At 47.4% G+C, this 19,397-nt stretch overlaps 1 protein-coding gene across 13 annotated transcripts in view; it reads right to left on the bottom strand.

Annotated features, from left to right (window-relative positions):
- The window catches only part of CLEC16A (C-type lectin domain containing 16A), a 203,137-nt gene that overhangs the window by 145,157 nt on the left and 38,583 nt on the right, over positions 1-19,397 (bottom strand). For 11 of the 13 annotated variants that reach the window (XR_004380158.1, XR_004380159.1, XM_032836306.1 and 8 more), the window contains one exon: positions 1,549-1,780. Coding sequence is in view for 11 of the 13 variants with exons in the window: in XM_032836306.1 (XP_032692197.1) it covers positions 1,549-1,780 (232 nt within the window). In the remaining 2 variants the exon portion in view is untranslated. The remainder of the gene's footprint in view (positions 1-1,548; positions 1,781-19,397) is intronic. The other 2 variants (XM_032836307.1, XM_032836308.1) reach the window with 1 other exon arrangement.

A 19,397-nucleotide genomic window follows, 5' to 3' on the forward strand; every position in this document is an offset into this window, starting at 1 on the left:
CATCTTTCCAAAACAAAATCGACAGGAACACAGAGTACAAAATGGGGTGAAATCCTCCTCCTTTACCCCAGTGTGGCCACAGGACAACTAAACCCCAGGGTTTTTACCCAGACAGCTTTCTCCTGAGTTAAAAAAAAAAAAAAAGAGAGCGAGAGAGAGAAAAGATGCAACTAAGCCAACTTAGATGGCTTGCTTACCTTGCATTTGCCCCTCACCTCCCCACCAAAGACATACTTGTTGGCATCCGTGTCCCGAGCCAAACAGGAATTCCTTTGTCAAAGTGCTTCCTGCACACTTTCAACAGGAATAAAAGCATGCGAGGGTCTCAGCCTTACAAAGGGGGCTGGGCGGCACCAGAGAGATACTTCAGTTAGACTTATCAAAATGGGATCTTGGCATTTCCTGAGAACTGCCAAGAGATTCAGAATGGGGCCAGCAGGGTGGAGATGGGGTTGGGTTCTGGCTCCGAAATCATAGCAAACTGCCCAAATCAAATGAGTTCCCAGTCACGGATTTACGGAGCTACTCTATCTTCCAGTTCCAGACCCTCCCAGACTAGGGACTCCCACAGTCCAGACTGATGGGCCGATGACAGCTGCCGGCTTTGGAGCAGTCACAACCAGCCCCACACCCAAGAGGACAGCCCACAGCTGGAGCTGAGGACAGCCCGTGTGTTGCAGGAAGTGTGGGGGGAGCTCACGGCCAGCAAGCGGAGCCCCCATCCCATTTCTACCCCATCCTCTGCTCCACCCCGGGTGCCCGGGGCCGTGGCCAGAGACCCCATCTGTGTGGCTGTGCACCCAGCCCCTGACACCAGAGAGCCTGCACGGCTGAAGCCTGCCTAATTCCAGAGCACACACTGCTGTCCAGATCGAGAAGGTGTTAGCATGTGAGTCAGAGCAAGGTGGAAATTCACCCAGAATCATCCCAACACAAAAGAGAAAGAGGAACGGATGATTTGGCTTTTTGAGCACATGTGCCCCGAACCCCGGTGTACCTCACTCACTGTCCGAAGACAAGACTTCAGAGAAATCCTAACGTAAGAACCTAGGGGATGATATCTGGTTACTGGATCCCCCAAAACACAGTTGTCTTAAAGGTATATGATCTCATTAAACATGGGCTTTCTTCCTGCAGTGCACTGGAAACAACGACCCGCGTCAAAAACCAGAATGGCAGGTGACGGGACGAACAGAACTGCAATGAGCGTGACAACAGCGGTAACAGCGTCAGGTGCTTGCGACCCGGGCCAGGCACTGCTCGGAGCACAGTGCGCGTATTCACTCATTCCAGTCTCGGAATGACAAAGTAAATACCATCTGCTAGCCTCTGCTTACTGATGGAGAAACTGAGGCACAGGGTTCCGAGTCAAGAAGCCTGCTCTGGGTCACCCATGTGATGAGGACCTGCCTACAGCTGCCTGCAAAGGGCTGGGCCTGCAGAATGAGGTACACTGGCGTCGGGGATGGACACACAACGGGGACCAGACACAAGGGACAGCCCGGCTCGCGGCGCAGGCGGCAGGGTGGCGTTCGCGGGCACACTCACCTTCACTCTCCCCACTCGTCCTGATGCCTTTTGAACCACCCTCAGTACCTTTAGTCTTCTCAGCGTCTTCCTGGGCATCCTCGGCGGGCCCCTTCTCCTCCTCGTCTTCCTCCCCAACGTTTTTGTAGTTGGGTCTCTTCTGCACCCGCCTCTTGCCCTTGTGTTTGTTCATCTCAAGGGAGCGCTCAAGCGTCTCGGTGGGCTTAATGAAGCACCGAATGCTGGGCTTGGCCTAGGGAAGTCAACACACGGATTGGAACCTTGGAATCTCGCCAGACACCATCGTCAAGCTGCCTAGAGTTGCTGCCCCAAGAAATTCTATTTCCGGAACAAAAATAAAGGCTACCTCCTACTTCATCATCAGGACGATGATGAACACCACCATGGTTAAGTCATCAAAACCAGGGCATCAGCTACCATTTACTCAAGCCCGCCACCCTAAGTCAGAAACTCGGCACCTTACTGACACCAGCCGTGGGCTTCCCAAAGGCCATCACTTGTCAAGAAAACACCTTTCTGGTTAACACCTTTAGGGTACTTTGCATGTGCCAGATGCTGCTCAAAGGGCCCTGACTGCACGATCTCATTTGAACTTGACAACGACCCCAGAAGGTTCTCCTATCATTTCCCTCCCTCTATAGATGATAAAACAGAGTCTCGGAGTTGGTAAAGGACCCACCCACAGTCAAAGAGCCAGGAGGTAGCCAAGTTGAGATTCAAACCCACCTACCATCCACCCAATTTAGTTCCTCAGTATGGCATGCTACTGTTACTGACTTTTTCAAGATTTTATTTATTTGAGAGAGAGAGCAAGCGAGCACACGAGCACAGGGGAGGGGCAGAGGGAGAAAGAGAAGCAGGCTCCCCGCTGAGCAGAGAGCCCAACGCTCGGCTCAATCCCAGGACCCCAGGATCATGACCTGAGCCAAAGGTAGATGCTTAACCGAATGAGCCACCCAGGCATTCCTAACTTCTAATTTAAATAAATGTATGTTAGAAGAAGCAGTATACTGCTACAAGGCAAGGAATAGCAGTGTCTCTTATTGTTGTAAAAAATAAGTAACAGAAAAGAAAAAGCAAGGTGTACTAGATGTAGCCAAATGCTGGCTCTTTAAAAAGGGGGGCTTGGCAAGTACCAGCAGGGAGTTAAACTTGTCCCCAAAGGAAGCTGGAAGAAGTTCTCCCCTGAGAAGTCAGGAGCTTTCTAAGAGAAATGAAAGAGGCCTGTGGGAAACACTGATTTGCGTCTCAGTCCAGGTAACAAACAGGAGATAGACAGATGGCCACTCCCATCTTACAGATAGGAAAACAGAGACTCCAAAGGACAAAGTGACATGCCCATGTCACACAGGTCCTGAGCCAAGAGTCAGATGTGGAACTGAAGACTGCCCAATCCCAAAACCCAAGCTCCTCCTGAAATACAGGTGCTTCCTCAGGAGTTCAAACTCAGTTCTGGGCTCAGTACCTCTAAACAGTGTTTACATGCAAATGGGCCGCGTCTAGCAAGAAAAAAAGACAAAAGAAAACTAGTCTGTTTGGGGCAGATTCTGACTCAAGTATTTCTCTCTTTTCAGGGTCTGGATGATGCCCAGACATCCTTTTGTCATTAAAAAAGGAAAAAGTTTTAAAGAAAACGTTTCCATTATCTTGATATGGTTTATCCATCTTCTCAATTTACCCCCAACCAACCACCCACGGTACTCTGGGGGCCACCGTACCTTGCCAGTAAGTGGAATGTGCTCAAGGAACACAGATTAATTTCAATAACGCTCAAAACAAAACCTAACTGGAAGCTAAATTAGCATCCAAATCCAAACATTAATTTTTATTTACTCATTTTGGATTATTCATCCAGAAAAATGACAGATAAATAATGACAGTAGATAGGATTCTACTGCCCAGGAAACCCAGAGAGTGCATTACAGACACCAGTAAGTGGGAACCCAGAGATGGGAGCCCCCCGGGCGTGCCGCATTTGACAGACAGCATTCATCAGAACCCACTCGGGATGCTGTCTGATCGAACACAGCCCTGGACAGCCCCTTCATCTTCTGCTGAAGGACTCGAACCCAGGAAATTAGGGTCCTGAGATAAAGTCACTGCTTCCTCTGATCACCACTTACTCCCATACGCAATCAAAGCTTTCTGAAACAGAAAACCGAGACTGAAGCAGAGCAAAACATCGCCCGGTTAGGAGGTCTAACTAAAACTTCACGTGGATGGATGTAGAAACCTCTCCCTGAGCTCCGTGTGAACTCAGATGTACAGAAGTGGCAAAACAAAGGGAAGTGAAACATCGTGTGAGGCCCAGGGCTGCTCAGAGCAGTGTGATCCCCAGCTGGACCCTGCCATGAGCTGTGGGTCCTCTCTGAGCATCAGAGTCCTTGTCTAATACACAAGGTAGATAATTCTGGCCTTCCAGAACTAAACGTAATCACGGATGTAAAAGTTCTTTCAGTAAGCATCCAACATCGGAGTCACCTTCCTCTCCCTGCCTCCTTACAAAAAAAAAAAAAAAAAAAAAAGGTAAGAGTCAACTGTGAAAATAAATTTTAAAACTTTCCAAAGGGATCTGCTCTTCTCGATGGTCAGGTGTTGGGAGGACATGTTTACTGGGGAAATTTCAAACCTTTAAAATGCAACCTTACCCAGGGAACAGCTGGAAATAACCTAAATGTCCATCAATAGGAGAGTGGTTAGGTCATTACAGTCTGCCCATAGAATGGGAATCCACGTACATGTTAAGGAGACTTAGGTCTTTTTGTAGCTATGTGCCTGGATTCCAAACTGGTACCAGGGTGGAGAAGCATGAGCGGGGAACTCAGCAGGGCCCCCTACAGGTAAAGCTCTTCAAAGGCCCATGTGATGCTGTGAACGGCTTTTCCTGGAAAGCAGCCTACAAATATTTTAGGACTTCATCTCTGGGGGATAAAGGAGTTCATCTCTGGTCCTGCACCTGCACAAGCACAGTTGCATTTTTTTCATTTCTAGACCTTTCCGTCTGGTCTGAAATTTCTAATCTGGTATGCATGTTAACCTTTTAAAAAAAATTCATCAGGAATCATTTGGACATTAGAACTTTGAACTTTACTGTTCTTTTTTTTTTTTCTTTTATATTCAAAAGCCTGTGTTTTTCTTAATACTGATAGCATCAAAACCCCACAGTTACCATGGAGAAGCTGACAAGGCCTGGCTGGGAAATGCGGACAGAGATTCATGATTGTTCCTGTGGCTCCCGTCAAGAGCCTTCTGGCTACTGGCCTCTCAGGACTCTCCATGTGACAGTGGACAATTCCAGTGTTCCAGATGGAAAGTCCACAGGAGCAGGGCCCATCCAGCTTACACCCTCCGCAACCCCCACTGCCCCGCACTGCTATGCTCTCAACACAAAATCAGGTGCCTGGAGCAAGGCAGGGCCTCAGTGGCCTCTGTTGAGTGAATTCATGGCTGCGTGGTATGTGCCCACGCTGCACCCAAAGTAAAAGAGAGAAGGACAAAGAAAAGTGTGGGATGGAAGAAAACAGGAGTCCTTGGAAGGTTAACTTTAGCACGGAGCAAGAGCAAGGATGGTGAAACTAACCAAAAGAAAGGGAAAAGCTCACTTCAGAGTCAGTGTGATTTTAGGGATGGCCCAAGGGCTGAACTGCTCCCTAGTGTGCTTCTGCCCACTGGCTAACCATACCTCACTCTAGCCTCCACTCCTCCACCCTGAGGCTTCCAGCCTTGTGCAAAGTGTAAATACTCCAGAAGGTGACTCCCCAGGGGTCAGGAGTAACTAAGGCCTTTCGGGGCTGTGGGATTTGAGAGCCAGCTCTGCATGGACAGCGAGAGGGGTCTGGAGCAAGGGGTCAGGAAGGCCCAGACAAACACACGTAAGGCCCAGGTGTTGGACAGGGAAGAAGACACAGCACCGTCAATGCCCCAGGTGTCGAACAGAATGCCCTCTGTTAGGTCCGGGAGCGCCCCCCACCCCCAGAAAGGCCACGTGCACACTGCACGTGAGAAAGCGAGCTGCAGTCGGGCAACCCATCTGGGATTCCGGTTACAATTAAAAAAATAAAATTATCAATTAAAACCTGGCCCTCTGTATCATGCTTTCCTGTATGGAGAGATCTGGGCATGACAGTACACACAGCAAGGTCTGGAAGGCTCCACAGGCTCCAAATAGTTTTCCCTTCTAAAGAAGACAGTGAAGCTGGGGGAACTTTCACTTTCTCTTCTAGATGTTTCTGTGTCCAGTCACTGTGCCCAAGAAAGTATTACCAATGCCATTTAAATGTAATGAGTACCTTCAAAGAAAGTAGCTAATGTCACTAAACTCAATGCTTAAAAATAGGTAATCCAGGGACTCCTGGGTGGCTCAGTAGATTAAGCTGCTGCTTTCGGCTCAGGTCATGATTCCAGGGTCCTAGGATCGAGTCCTGCATCGGGCTCCTTGCTCAGCCGGGAGCCTGCCTCTCTCTCTGCCTCTGCCTGCCTCTCTGCCTGCTTGTGTGCTTTCTCTCTCTCTCTCTTTCTGACAAATAAATAAATAAAGTCTTTTAAAAAAATAGATAATCCATTACTTTTAGAGTATTCCGCCACAATTTTTTTTAAAAAGGCAGCTCTAGAAAGGAGGAGGGGTTAGAGACTGAGGACAAGCTACCAGAAATGTCTTCTGTCTTGCCCTAAGGTACGCACAAATGTAATTCTAAGCACAAAGCCACTGACGATCACTGCACTTTATTTATGTTATCCCTCGATTTAAAAAAACATTCACCTAGAGAGAGGAGTCAAGATGGCAGAGAAGTAGCAGACTGAGATGACATCAGGTCATAATCAGTTAGATTATGTTAGATAGATCAGTTAGATAGTTATCAAGCCATTCCGAACGCCTACAAATCCAACAGGGGATTGAAGAGAAGAAGAGCAGCAATTCTAGAAACAGAAAACCGATTACTTTCTGGAAGGTAGGACGTGTGGAGAAGTAAATCCAAAGTGACGGGAAGATAGACCGGTGGGGTAGGGGCCAGTTCGTGGCAAGCGGTGGAGCAACGGAGCACAAAATCCAAACTTGTAGAAGTCTGCTCCACTGAGAGATGTCGTTCTAGAGGCTAAGCGGTGGTGGAGCCCTTGTGGGGACAGTGTGGTCTCAGGTTCCGCGGGGTCACAGAAGGATCGGGGGTGTCTGGGTGTAGCAGAGCTCGCAGGTATTAGAGCGGGGAAGCCGACTACAGAGATGGAGCCAAGGAGGGAGCTCTCAGCTTGGGGTTACCTTAAACCGTGACCCACAGCACAGTTGGACCACTGCTCCTCAAGCACAGACGCCACAAATGGCAGATCTGGGGAGACACACCAAAAGACCAGCGCAACAGGCATCTGCTGGGTTTGGAGACTCCAAACGGGGGTGTGCGCCAGAGACAGAAATGCTCAGTCACAGGCCAGGTGAGCTCGGAGCCCGGCCAGAGACTAGGGAAATGGGAGTGATTGAGCGCTTTTCTCCGAGGGCGCACTAAGGAGTGGGACCCCAAGCTCTCAGCTCCTCTGGGCTAGATACGGGGAGGCCACCATTGTCATTCCCGTCCTCCAGAGCTCCACAGAAAGCGCTCAGGGAACAAAAGCTCCCAAGAGCTAACCTGAGCAGATTGCTCAGCCCGGCCCCTGGAAAGGACGGCGCAATCCACCTTAGGCAAAGACGTTTGAGAACCACTGCAACAAGTCCCTCCCCCAGAAGATCAGCAAGAACATCCAGCCAAGACTAAGCTCACCGATCAAGGACAACGGCGGAACTCCAGAGGAAGGAAAAGCAAAGCATAGAATTCATGGCTTCCTCCCCGTGATTCTTTAGTCTTGCAAAGTTAATTAAATATTTTTAATTTTATTTTTTTTCATCTTATTCTAATTTTTTTTAACGTTTACTGTTTCCTCTTTTAAAGTTTTTTTTTAACTAGTGTACCTTAACAATACCTTCCTAAAAAAACCTTTTTAAAACTTCATTATTATAGTCATATTTTATCCTTCATTGTATCTAATTTTATTTTTTGTATACATACAGGGTTTTTTCTTCTAAAAAATTTGGGGATACAACTTCTTCTAATAGATCAAAATATACTCTAAATCTACCACATGGTTTTGTTCTAGTTTCCAGCCTGAGCAAATTCCCTCCACTTTCTTTTTCTTTCTTTTCCAAACCAACTTATCAACTCCTTTTTTAGATTTTTTTAAAATTTTCACCTTTACAGTCATATTCCATCCCTTCATTATGTTTACCCTTATTTTTGTATATATATAGGTTATTCTTTCTCTAAGATTTTGGGACGTAATTTCTTCTGAGACCAAAATACACCCAAAATCAAGTGGGTGGCTCTATTCTATTCATCGGTCTAATATACACACACAAACACACACATATATTTTTTTTTTCTTTTTAAAAAATTTTTTGAACTTCTTTTTACCTCCTTTCTTCTCCCTCTCCCCCCAATTTGGGGTCTCTTCTGATTTGGTTAACGCACATTTATCTGGGGTCTTTACCACCCTTTTAGTATTTTATTCTCTAGTTCATATATTCTTATCTAGATAAAATGACAAGGTGGAAAAACTCACCATAAAAAGAAAGAACAAGAGGCATGACCGAGGCTGGGACCTAATCAATAAGGACATTGGTAATATGTCAGATCTAGAGTTCAGAATAACAATTCTTAAGGTGCTAGCTGGGCTCAAAAAAAGCATGGAAATTATTAGAGAAACCCTGTCTGGAGAAATAAAAGCCCTTTCTGGAGAAATAAAAGAACTAAAATCTAACCAATATGAAATCAAGAAAGCTATTAATGAGGTACAATAACAAACGGAGGCTCTTACTGCTAGGATAAATGAGGCAGAAGAGAGAATTAGTGATTTAGAAGACCAAATGACGGAGAATAAAGAAGCTGAGCAAGAGAGAGACAAACAACTACTGGACCACAGAGGGAGAATTTGAGAGATAAGTGATACCATAAGATGAAACAATATTAGAACAATTGGGATTCCAGAAGAAGAAGAAAGAGAGAGGGGGGCAGAAGGTATACTGGAGCAAATTACTGTAGAGAATTTCCCTAATATGGCAAAGGGAACAAGCATCAAAATCCAGGAGGCGCAGAGAACCCCCCTCAAAATCAATAAAAATAGGTCCACACCCTGTCATCTCATAGTAAAACTTACAAGAATTAGTGACAAAGAGAAAATCCTGAAAGCACCCCAGGACAAGAAGTCTGTAACACACAATGGTAAAAATATTAGATTGTCAGCGGACTTATCCACAGAGACCTGGCAGGCCAGAAAGAGCTGGCATGATATATTCAGAGCACTAAACGAGAAAAACATGCAGCCAAGAATACTATATCCAGCTAGGCTATCATTGAAAATAGAAGGAGAGTTAAAAAGCTTCCAGGACAAGCAAAAATTAAAAGAATTTGTAAACACCAAACCAGCCCTACAGGAAATATTGAAAGGGGTCCTCTAAGCAAAGAGAGAGCCTAAAAGTAGTAGACCAGAAAGGAACAGAGACAATATACAGTAATAGTCACCTTACAGGCAATACAATGGCACTAAATTCATATCTCTCAATAGTTACCCTGAATGTAAATGGGCTAAATGCCCCAATCAAAAGACAAAGGGTATCAGAATGGATAAAAAAACAAAACCATCAATATGCTGTGTACAAGAAACTCATTTTAGACCCAAAGACACTTCCAGATTTAAAGTGAGGGGGTGGAAAACAATTTACCATGCTAATGGACATCAAAAGAAAGCTGGGGTGGCAATCCTTATATCAGATCAATTAGATTTTAAGCCAAAGACTATAATAAGAGATGAGAAAGGACACTGTATCATACTGAAAGGGTCTGTCCAACAAGAAAATCTAACAATTTTAAATATCTATGCCCCTAACATGAGAGCAGCCAACTATATAAACCAATTAATAACAAAATCAAAGAAACACATTGACAATAATATAGTAATAGTAGGGGACTTTAACACCCCCCTCATTGAAATGGACAGATCATCCAAGCAAAAGATCAACAATGAAATAAAGGCTGTAAATGACACACCAGATGGACATCACAGATATATTCAGAACATTCCATCCCAAAGCAACAGAATACACATTCTTCTCTAGTGCACATGGAACATTCTCCAGAACAGATCACATCCTGGGTCACAAATCAGGTCTCAAGCAGTACCAAAAGACTGGGATCATTCCCTGCATTTTTTCAGACCACAATGCTCTGAAGCTAGAATTCAATCACAAGAGATAAGTTGGAAAGAATCCAAATACATGGAGGCTAAGAGCATCCTACTAAAAAATGAGTCAACAAAGAAATTAAAGAAGAATTGAAAAAACTCATGGAAACAAATGATAATGAAAACACAACTGTTCAAAATCTGTGGGACACAGCAAAGGCAGTCCTGAGAGGAAAATATATAGCAATACTTTATAATATATAGACTTTCTCAAGAAACAAGAGAGGTCTCAAATACACAACCTAACCCTACACCTAAAGGAGCTAGAGAAAGAACAGCAAAGAAAGCCTAAACCCAGCAGGAGAAGAGAAATAATAATGATCAGAGCAGAAATCAATGAAAAAGAAACAAAAAAAACAACGAAAAAAAAAAAAAAACAAAAAACAGTAGAACAAAACTAGGAAGCTGGTTCTTTGAAAGAATTAATAAGATTGATAAACCCCTGGCCAGACTTACCAAAAAGAGAAAGGACCCAAATAAATAAAATCATGAGTGAAAGAGGAGAGATCACAACCAGTACCAAAGAAATACAAATAATTATAAGAATATATTATAAGCAACTATACACCAGCCAATTTGACAATCTGGAAGAAATGGATGCATTCCTAGGGACGTATAAACTACCAAAACTGAACCAGGAAGAAATAGGAAACCTGAACAGACCCACAACCAGTAAGGAGATTGAAGCAGTCATCAAAAATCTCCCAACAAACAAGAGCCCAGGGCCAGACGGCTTCTAAGGGAATTCTACCAAGTATTTAAAGAAGAATTAATACCTATTCTCCTGAAAATGTTCCAAAGTATAGAAATGGAAAGAAAACTTCCAAACTCATTTTATGAGGCCAACATTACCTTGATCCCCAAACCAGACAAAGACCCCATCAAAAAAGAGAATTACAGACCGATATCCTTGATGAACACAGATGTGAAAATTCTCACCAAAATGCTAGCCAATAGGATCCAACAGAACATTAAAAGGATTATTCACCACGACCAAGTGGGATTTATTCCAGGGCTGCAAGGTTGGTTCAACATCCGCAAATCAATGTGATACAATACATTAATAAAAGAAAGAACAAGAACCATATGATCCTCTCAATAGATGCTGAAAAAGCATTTGACAAAGTACAGCATGCTTTCTTGATCAAAACCCTTCACAGTATAGGGATAGAGGGCACATACCTCAATATCAAACCCATCTATGAAAACCCACAGGGAATATCATTCTCAATGGAGAAAAACTGAGAGCTTTTCCCCTAAGGTCAGGAACACAGCAGGGATGTCCACTATCACCACTGCTATTCAACAGAGTACTAGAAGGCCTAGCCTCAGCAATCAGACAACAAAAAGAAATTAAAGGCATCCAAATCAGCAAAGAAGAAGTCAAACTCTCACTCTTTGCAGATGATATGATACTTTATGTGGAAAACCCAAAAGACTCCACTCCAAATCTGCTAGAACTTGTACGGGAATTCAGTAAAGTGTCAGGATATAAAATCAAGGCACAGAAATCAGTTGCATTTATATACACCAACAACATGAAAGAAGAAAGAGAAATTAAGGAGTCAATCCCATTTACAACTGCACCCAAAACCATAAGATACCTAGGAATAAATCTAACCAAGGAGGCAAAGAATCTGTACTCAGAAAACTATAAAGTACTCATGAAAGAAATTGAGGAAGACACAAAGAAATGGAAGAATGTCCCATGCTCATGGATTGGAAGAACAAATATTGTGAAAATGTCTATGCTACCTAAAGCAATCTACATGTTTAATGTGATCCCTATCAAAATATCATCATTTTCTTTTCAAAGAAATGGAACAAATAATCCTAAAATTTATATGGAACCAGAAAAGACCCCAAATAGCCAGAGGAATGATGAAAAAGAAAGCCAGAAAAAGATGGTGGCATCACAATTCCAGACTTCAAGCTCTGTTACAAAGCTGTCATCATCAAGACAGTATGGTACTGGCACAAAAACAGACACAGATCAATGGAACAGAATAGAGAGCCCAGAAATAGACCCTCAACTCTATGGTCAACTAATCTTTGACAAAGCAGGAAAGAATGTCCAATGGGAAAAAGACAGTCTCTTCAACAAATGGTGTCGGGAGAACTGGACAGCCACGTGCAGAAGAATGAAACTGGACCATTTACTTATACCACACACGAAAATAGACTCAAAATGGTTGAAGGACCTCAGTGAGAGAGAGGAATCCATCAAAATCCTTGAGAAGAACATGGGCAGCAACCTCTTCGACCTCAGCCACAGCAACTTCTTCCTAGAAACATCGCCAAAGGCAAGGGAAGCAAGGGCAAAAATGAACCATCGGGACTTCATCAAGATCAAAACTTTTGCACAGCAAAGGAAACAGTCAACAAAACCAAAAAATAACCGACAGAATGGGAGAAGATATTCGCAAATGACATATCAGATAAAGAGCTAGTAACCAGAATCTATAAATAACTTATCAAATGCAACACCCAAAGAACAAATAATTCAATCAAGAAATGGGCAGAGGACATGAACAGACATTTCTGCAAAAAAGACATCCAGATGGCCAACAGACACGTGAAAAAGTGCTCCACATCACTCGGCATCAGGGAAATACAGACAAAAACCACAATGAGATACCACCTCACGTCAGTCAGAATGGCTAAAATTAACAAGTCAGGAAACGACAGATGCTGGTGAGGATGCGGAGTAAGCAGAACCCTCCTACACTGTTGGTGGGAATCCAATCTGGTGTAGCCACTCTGGAAAACAGTATGGAGGCTCCTCAAAAATTTGAAAATAGAGCTACCCTGGGACCTAGCAATCGCATTACTGGGTATTTACCCTAAAGATACAAATGTAGTGATCCAAAGGGGCACGTGCACCCGAATGTTTATAGCAGCAATGCCCACAATAGCCAAACTATGGAGAGAACCTAGATGTCCATCAACAGATGAATGGAGGGACGCCTGGGTGGCTCAGTTGGTTAAGCGGCTGCCTTCGGCTCAGGTCATGATCCCAGCGTCCTGGGATCGAGTCCCACATCGGGCTCCTTGCTCGTCAGGGAGCCTTATTCTCCCTCAGCCTCTGCCTGCCATTCTGTCTGCCTGTGCTCGCTCTCTCTCCCTCTCTGTCTCTCTCTGACAAATAAATAAATAAAATCTTTAAAAAAAAAAAAAAACAGATGAATGGATAAAGAAGATGTGGTATATATACACAGTGGAACCCTATGCAGCCATCAAAAGAAATGAAATCTTGCCATTTGCAACAATGTGGATGGAACTAGAGGGTATTATGCTGAGCAAACAAAGTCAATCAGAGAAAGAGAATTATCATATGATCTTCCTGATATGAGGAAGTTGAGATGCAACATGAGGGGTTTGGGGGGTAGGGAAGAAAAAAATGAAACAAGATGGGATGAGGAGGGAAACAAACCATAAGAGAGTTTTAATCTCACAAAACAAACTGAGGGTTGCCAGGGGGAGGGGGTAGGGAGAGGGTGGTTGGGTTATGGACATTGGGGAGGGTATGTGCTATGGTGAGTGCTGTGAAGTATGTAAGTCTGACGATTCACAGACCTGCACCCCTGGGGCAAACAATACACTATATGTTAATAAAAAATAGAAAATTAAAAAAAAAAAAAAAAAACCATTCACCTACAGACTTTTCAAGGAAATCTCATTGTCCTAATGCCCTAAATACAAACTAGGAACAATTCAGACAAGTCTGGAAGCTGGAGTCACAGCCATCCCCGGGGGACCGACCTCACTCACTGAGCCAGACCAAACACCAGGAGCACGGCTGTCCTGGGGCTGCCTGTGCAGAGCCCAAAGCCCAGCCAGGAGCGGGCAGTGCTCTGCCGTGTGTCCATGTGGACACTGGGGGCACGGAGGAAGGAGTGGGGAACTATGCCAGCCAGGGGAGGCAGAGGCAAGGGGGAAGTGCAGGAGGGCTTCACGGAGAAAGAAATGACGGGTCCAAGTTTTGAATGGTAGCCGAGTTCACCAGAAGAAGATTGGGAGAAGAGGAGAATAGTAGCAAGGCCAGCTCAGAGCTCTGGCCATGGACCCTTTATTTCTGTGAAGGCCAGGGCCACTGGAGCTGGGACGCCTGGCGACGTGCTTGGCCAGCTTCCCCAGGGAGCAGCAGGCACACCAGAAGTCAGGCGGTAGAGCTGGGCCCGCTGGGCGGCCCCTCCAGCCCCCGGCTCTTGATGGACTTCATGGTGCCCATGGCCTGGGAAGAGCTCTTGGGGTACCTCTGCCTCTGTACCTGGTAGATCCAACCTGCAGAGAGGCTTTCTTTCTACCTATTCAGTGGTTCAGTGGGAATGGCCAGGAAAAGCACCAAGGCAGGCTGGGACCGGTGGGGACGCTGGAGCAGCCAGAGCCCAGGCCCAGTGTCCCACTGCTCCCCACCTCCCCCCAGGGCCTCGGTTCCCACAGGCACCAAATGGGCCTCATAGCAGCACTACCCCCACAGGCCAGTGCCAGAACGTAGCACACCTCCTTGTTACCTGTTTCCAGGTACTAACGACTATCACTAAGGTTCCGTGGGCAACGGAAGTGTACCCACTGCTGCCGCTGTGAGCACGTTACATACACGGACTCGCGTTATCCTCCAATAGCTGACTAGGGAGGAGAGGGTGCTGCGGAGGGCAAAGGACTGGCCCAAGGTCACCCGCTCAGCAAAGGCAGAGCCGAAGACAGAGCCAGGATTTGGATCTAGGGAGTCTGGCTTCAGTGCCCAGGGCCCTGGCGATTCTGCAGCACCGCTCCGGCACCCATCCCCTTCAACAAGCATCTGGCAAGTCTGCCAAGGTGGGGCTGGCCTCCCACAGGGCAAATGTAAGGACCCGGCCAGGCCCCAGTCATGCTAATCAGAGCAGCAGGGGGACACACGCCCTGAAAGCTCAGGGAGGGTTGACATAGCACTCAACGAGGCAGCCTCCTGACCTGACCATCATTACAGCCGCCCACCATGTGTGATTATTCCCCAGTCTGCCTCGTACACACAGGGCTCCGAATGTCACAGGGGGTGACGGTGACCCAGGCCCGCACCAACCATAACCAACAGCACTCGGCTTTGCAAACGGCCGTGAAGGGAAGCTCGGCACATAGCCACTGCAGAGTGAACCTCTTCTGGCTCCACAAAGCGGGGACCAGCAAGCAAACATCAGAGGGCATAAGCACTAAGCTGGTCCCGCGTGCGCACACCACAGGCCAGACCCCTAGTCACGTGGGGCTGTGGAACTGAGGCCAGCGCATGTCCAGAATGCACAACCATGTCCGTGAGGCAACTGGACAGCACAGCCGAATGTAAGGGAGAAAATAAAACCCATCAGGAAAAACGTAAAGACGTAAGAGGCCAGTTCCATAAACAAGAGGAGCGTGGCATTCTTCTCCATGAATTGGCCAATTATCAGGGACTGTTACAGCTGCAGAGGCAAAAACCAGAGAGATGCCCACTGACCTGGCACCAGAACGCTCTCAGAGCTCCGAGGACTCGTACTGCACCCGCGCCGGGCACTGTGCCCAGGTGAGACGCAGCAGGTAGCAGCAAGATGGGGCTGGGACGGCCCAGGAAGCAACTCTGGGTGCGGCCAGGCCCGGGAGACACCAGCCTCATCTCCTCCCCCGGCCTTCTCCCCCTCCACGCCTAGTGCTGCCTGGTTTGCCCCTTCAGTGCTGTGCCTGGCATTCGACCAACAGCTAATGACTGCTGGGGGAGAGATTAACTGCAAGATGCTTATGAGGGAAGAGGCGTGTTCACGGCTCATGCAAAATAAAACACACTCGCTCAGTCAGTGACAACACGCCAAACACCTATGGGGTATTTCTTTAGGAAGAGTGTTTTACTGGAACTTATTCTCTAGGAAGAAGGAGCTGTGGGATAGTGGGAACTCCCAGTTACCCTAAACATTTGGCTCAGAAGCCCACATGTCATGCTGAACTGTGAGTGACTGTCGCTGCAGACGGTGACGGAGGGCATGAATCAGAGGCAGCACTGCGTGTCTGGGGCTGGACGCCTGCAATCCCCTGGTGCCAGGGAAGGACAGGATGATCACCTAAGCTCTGGGGGTGTCGGCTTGCTCATGCACAGAATGGGACGATAATACCACGCCACTCTCGGGGTTCTCAGGAGCCTAAAAGGAGACGTCAAAGGTGATGAACAAGATGAGGAACGGCCCCTCCTCTCCCACTGACCCGGTATTTCTTGCACAGGGGTTCCTGTTCTGATCCCACCAAGATGCTGACTGACCATTTTCCACACCTTGCCCATCACAACCTGCCGTCGGCCCTCACCACCCCCAGCTCAGCTCTGCATCTTTCAGTCTCCCAACCCAATAAGGCGACCTCCTCCGGGAAGCCTTCCCTCACCTTCTCTCAAAGCTGGTTTGTTTCTCCCCAGATTCAAATCTTCAATCTGTGTCGACATGCTTATTTACTATGCTTCCCCCTACCAGAATGTCAAGACAGGGACCTCGTCTGTCTCGTTCGTCCTGTATCCCAAGGCCAGCCCAGTGCCTGTCTGGAACGTGTGGGTGTTCCAGAAACACATGTGGGAGGGGGGAAGTGGAGCGAGCAAGCCAGCCAGCCTGGCACGCAGGAAGGGCTCAACAGAGGGGCACTGCTCTTACTGCGGAATGACCCATCACAGTAGTGGGACCAGGGCAATACCGTGTGAGCCAATAAAGCCCCGAAGCCTTCTTTTCCCTTCCTTTTGTTCATGAAGCTGGAGGTTTCCAGCAGGGTCTCCTGGGGTAAGGTTACAAGCATCACAGCAAGTGGTCAGGGAGTACTCAATCACAGGACAGCCAGGAACTCTGAACTCCCTGGGGAAACCCCACCGACTGTCTCCCAGGATTCGAGTTAGGCCCACCTGCCTCGTTTGGGGTCTTCAGCTGGACAATGAGTTGATTCACACCACTCCCCTCCTGGCCCAGTCACTAAACCGCTGGGGCATCGGAGAGGGAAGTGAACAAAGTGGCCCTTTTGTCACCCGTGTGTGGCCCCCCAGCCTCCCGTCAGACAAAGCACCCTGAGCAAAACCAAGTTTCCCGGTGGGAAGACCCTGGCAACCAAGACTGGATCTTCTTGGCTCGTTATAGACAAGGTACTCAATTCCCTCATGAGATTCACTATTTCAAGACAAGTGATGTTTACTGCAGGAGCCATGCTAAAACCTGGGGCCACAAAGGTTACGATGGTCCCATTTTTCCTGATCTAAACTCCGGAGTCTCCCAATGGCTCCCAAGTCACCATATGCCTCAAAGGCTTGATGCCTCCCTGACCTCACCCTACTACTATGCCTTGCCACGCGGCTCCTTGCTGTTCCTGACACACCAGGCACATTCCTGCCTCAGGGCCTTTGCACTGACTACTCTTTCCAGCCAAAGCGCTCTTCCTGCAGAAATCTACATGACTCACTTCCTCATCTCCTTCACATCTATGCTCAACTGTCATCTTCCCAATGAGCCCTACCCTGGCCACTCTGTGGAGAACTGCACCCCTCTCAAGCCTTTTAGTGCTGCCCTCTCTCCCTTCTCTAATTTACTACTGTTGCTTTTCTAAAGCACTTCTCGCATTCTAACATGCAACAATGTTTACTAACAGTTTTGTTGTTGCTCTCTCTCTTCCCACTAAGACAGAAGCTCTTGGAAGCTCCAGCAGGTCTGGGGCCTTATTAGTTCCCTACTGTACTATGGTGCCTGTAAATGTATGTGGCACCTGTCCAATAATTATTTGTTAAGTAGATGAATAAGTAATTCTGACAAGGCTTCAAAAACCTCAGAATCTCGTTAAAAAACACAAACGCCCACAGGGGCTAGGCGGCTGCTTAAAAACCAACCAAGTCCCAGGGCAGAGATGCCAGAAGCAGTGGGTGCCTCATTTTTCTGTCCCCACCCCCAATTTTCCAACTTTTCACAGAAACCTGGAAGAATTCACCAACGGCTCAACGCAGACTAGATGGTCCTCATTCAACACCGGAGGAAAGAGGGGAAGATGAGAATACCTCACATTAAGGAGCAAGCGGTCTCCAGCAGTGGGGCCACCCCAGCCTGCTCTGTGTCATGCTGCCCAGCAAGTGCAGAAGAGCCTCCAAGGGTCACAGCCATAAAATCTTCTCCACCCCCACTGCACCCCAATTTGCCCACTCTGCTTTTCCCTGCTGTCTCCTCCAACATATGGCCATTCCAAGAACCCCTGGCCCTTCTCGGGCTCACTGGCCCAGGACTGGCCTCCCTGGCCCTCAGGTGAAGTCACCCTCGGCCCTGCTAAAGGCTCTCCCCACCATGAGCATCCAAGCTATGGGACTTCTGTCAATTGTCCAGCCCTACCTGCCCAGGAGAAAGGAAGAGGTGACCATTCTAAGAGGTCTCTCTTCCACAGCGCCCCACTCGCTAAGTGGAAGGAGCCACGCTCTGGGTTCTCTGATTCTGCCACATCCTCTTAGGCATGAATCAGCACCGCCACACTCCAACCTTCCGCAGGCCATGGTGGTGACTGGGACCGAGCATTCCATTCAGGGATTACAGGACAGACCACAATGGCCCCGTAAGAAAGGGAGAAGACACAATGAGTTCAAATTCTTTTGTGGGAATGTTTGTATCTGTGCCAATGAAGGCCCTTGATTTATGGTGGTCTATTTTTTCCATCAGTGTGCCCCATCAACCCTCTCCCAGAAGCCTCTTACCACTTTCAGGAAGAGGAATGTGCGTGCTTCAGAAGCAGAATTGATTAGCCAGGGATCACAAGTAAGGTCAGGGTCACTGAAAGACTCAGGGGAGCTCTAAATCGGGCTGCAGAGGAGGCTACTCTGCGTGCTGCATTCAATACGCAGGAGGCTCAGCTGCCGTCTGGTTCAAGCCTGGTTTGCAGAGACGGTCCTGCAGCAGTGACCAGGGGACCCAAGACAATGACCAGTGCTCTGATTCTGTACACACGGAAGCAGAAGAGTCGGGCTGCTAGGTTCTCGGCTGCTGGCTCCACAGGCCAGGACCAGAGGAGTATTTGGCTGGCAACAGACCCAGCTCCCAGGAAAGACAGGTGTCATGCAGAGAGGACACAGAGGCTAATGTTTTCGGGGTGCCGTCATGCACCTTGGGATCCCCAGGGAATCACAGGGAAACCATTCCAACTGGCTGAACTGGTTCCTACAGAGGGGTGGTTGACATCCTCACTTTGGGACAAACGAGTCTCTTCTGCCCCCAGGATTCTCAGTCCCCATCCTGAATTCATAGCCAGCCAACCACAGGAACACACCTAAGCTGGTTAAGCCTTTGCACTTTCCAGAGAGCGAATCTGGGGCTGGCTAAGTTGCAGGTCCACGAGTGCAAAGAGCTCAGCTCCCTGCCAACAAACGGCAACAGTGCACTATTAGTGTTATCTTTGTCATCGCTGTTGCCCACACCTGGCCCTTGGGGCGTCCGTGTCTGGTCACAAGGAGCCCCCCTGAGGGGTGCTGTAATTGTGCCTCTACCCTCATCATCCCAAGAAGGGAGGTCCTGAGTAGGAGACACAGGATTGTTGCGTACCTTCAGAAACTAAGATCATTGTAACGTCAACATCTAATATTCAGGGCTTGATGG

Source organism: Lontra canadensis, unplaced genomic scaffold (assembly GCF_010015895.1).
Source record: "Lontra canadensis isolate GAN:19392208 unplaced genomic scaffold, GSC_riverotter_1.0 scaffold91, whole genome shotgun sequence".
NCBI classification, from domain to species: domain Eukaryota; kingdom Metazoa; phylum Chordata; class Mammalia; order Carnivora; family Mustelidae; genus Lontra; species Lontra canadensis.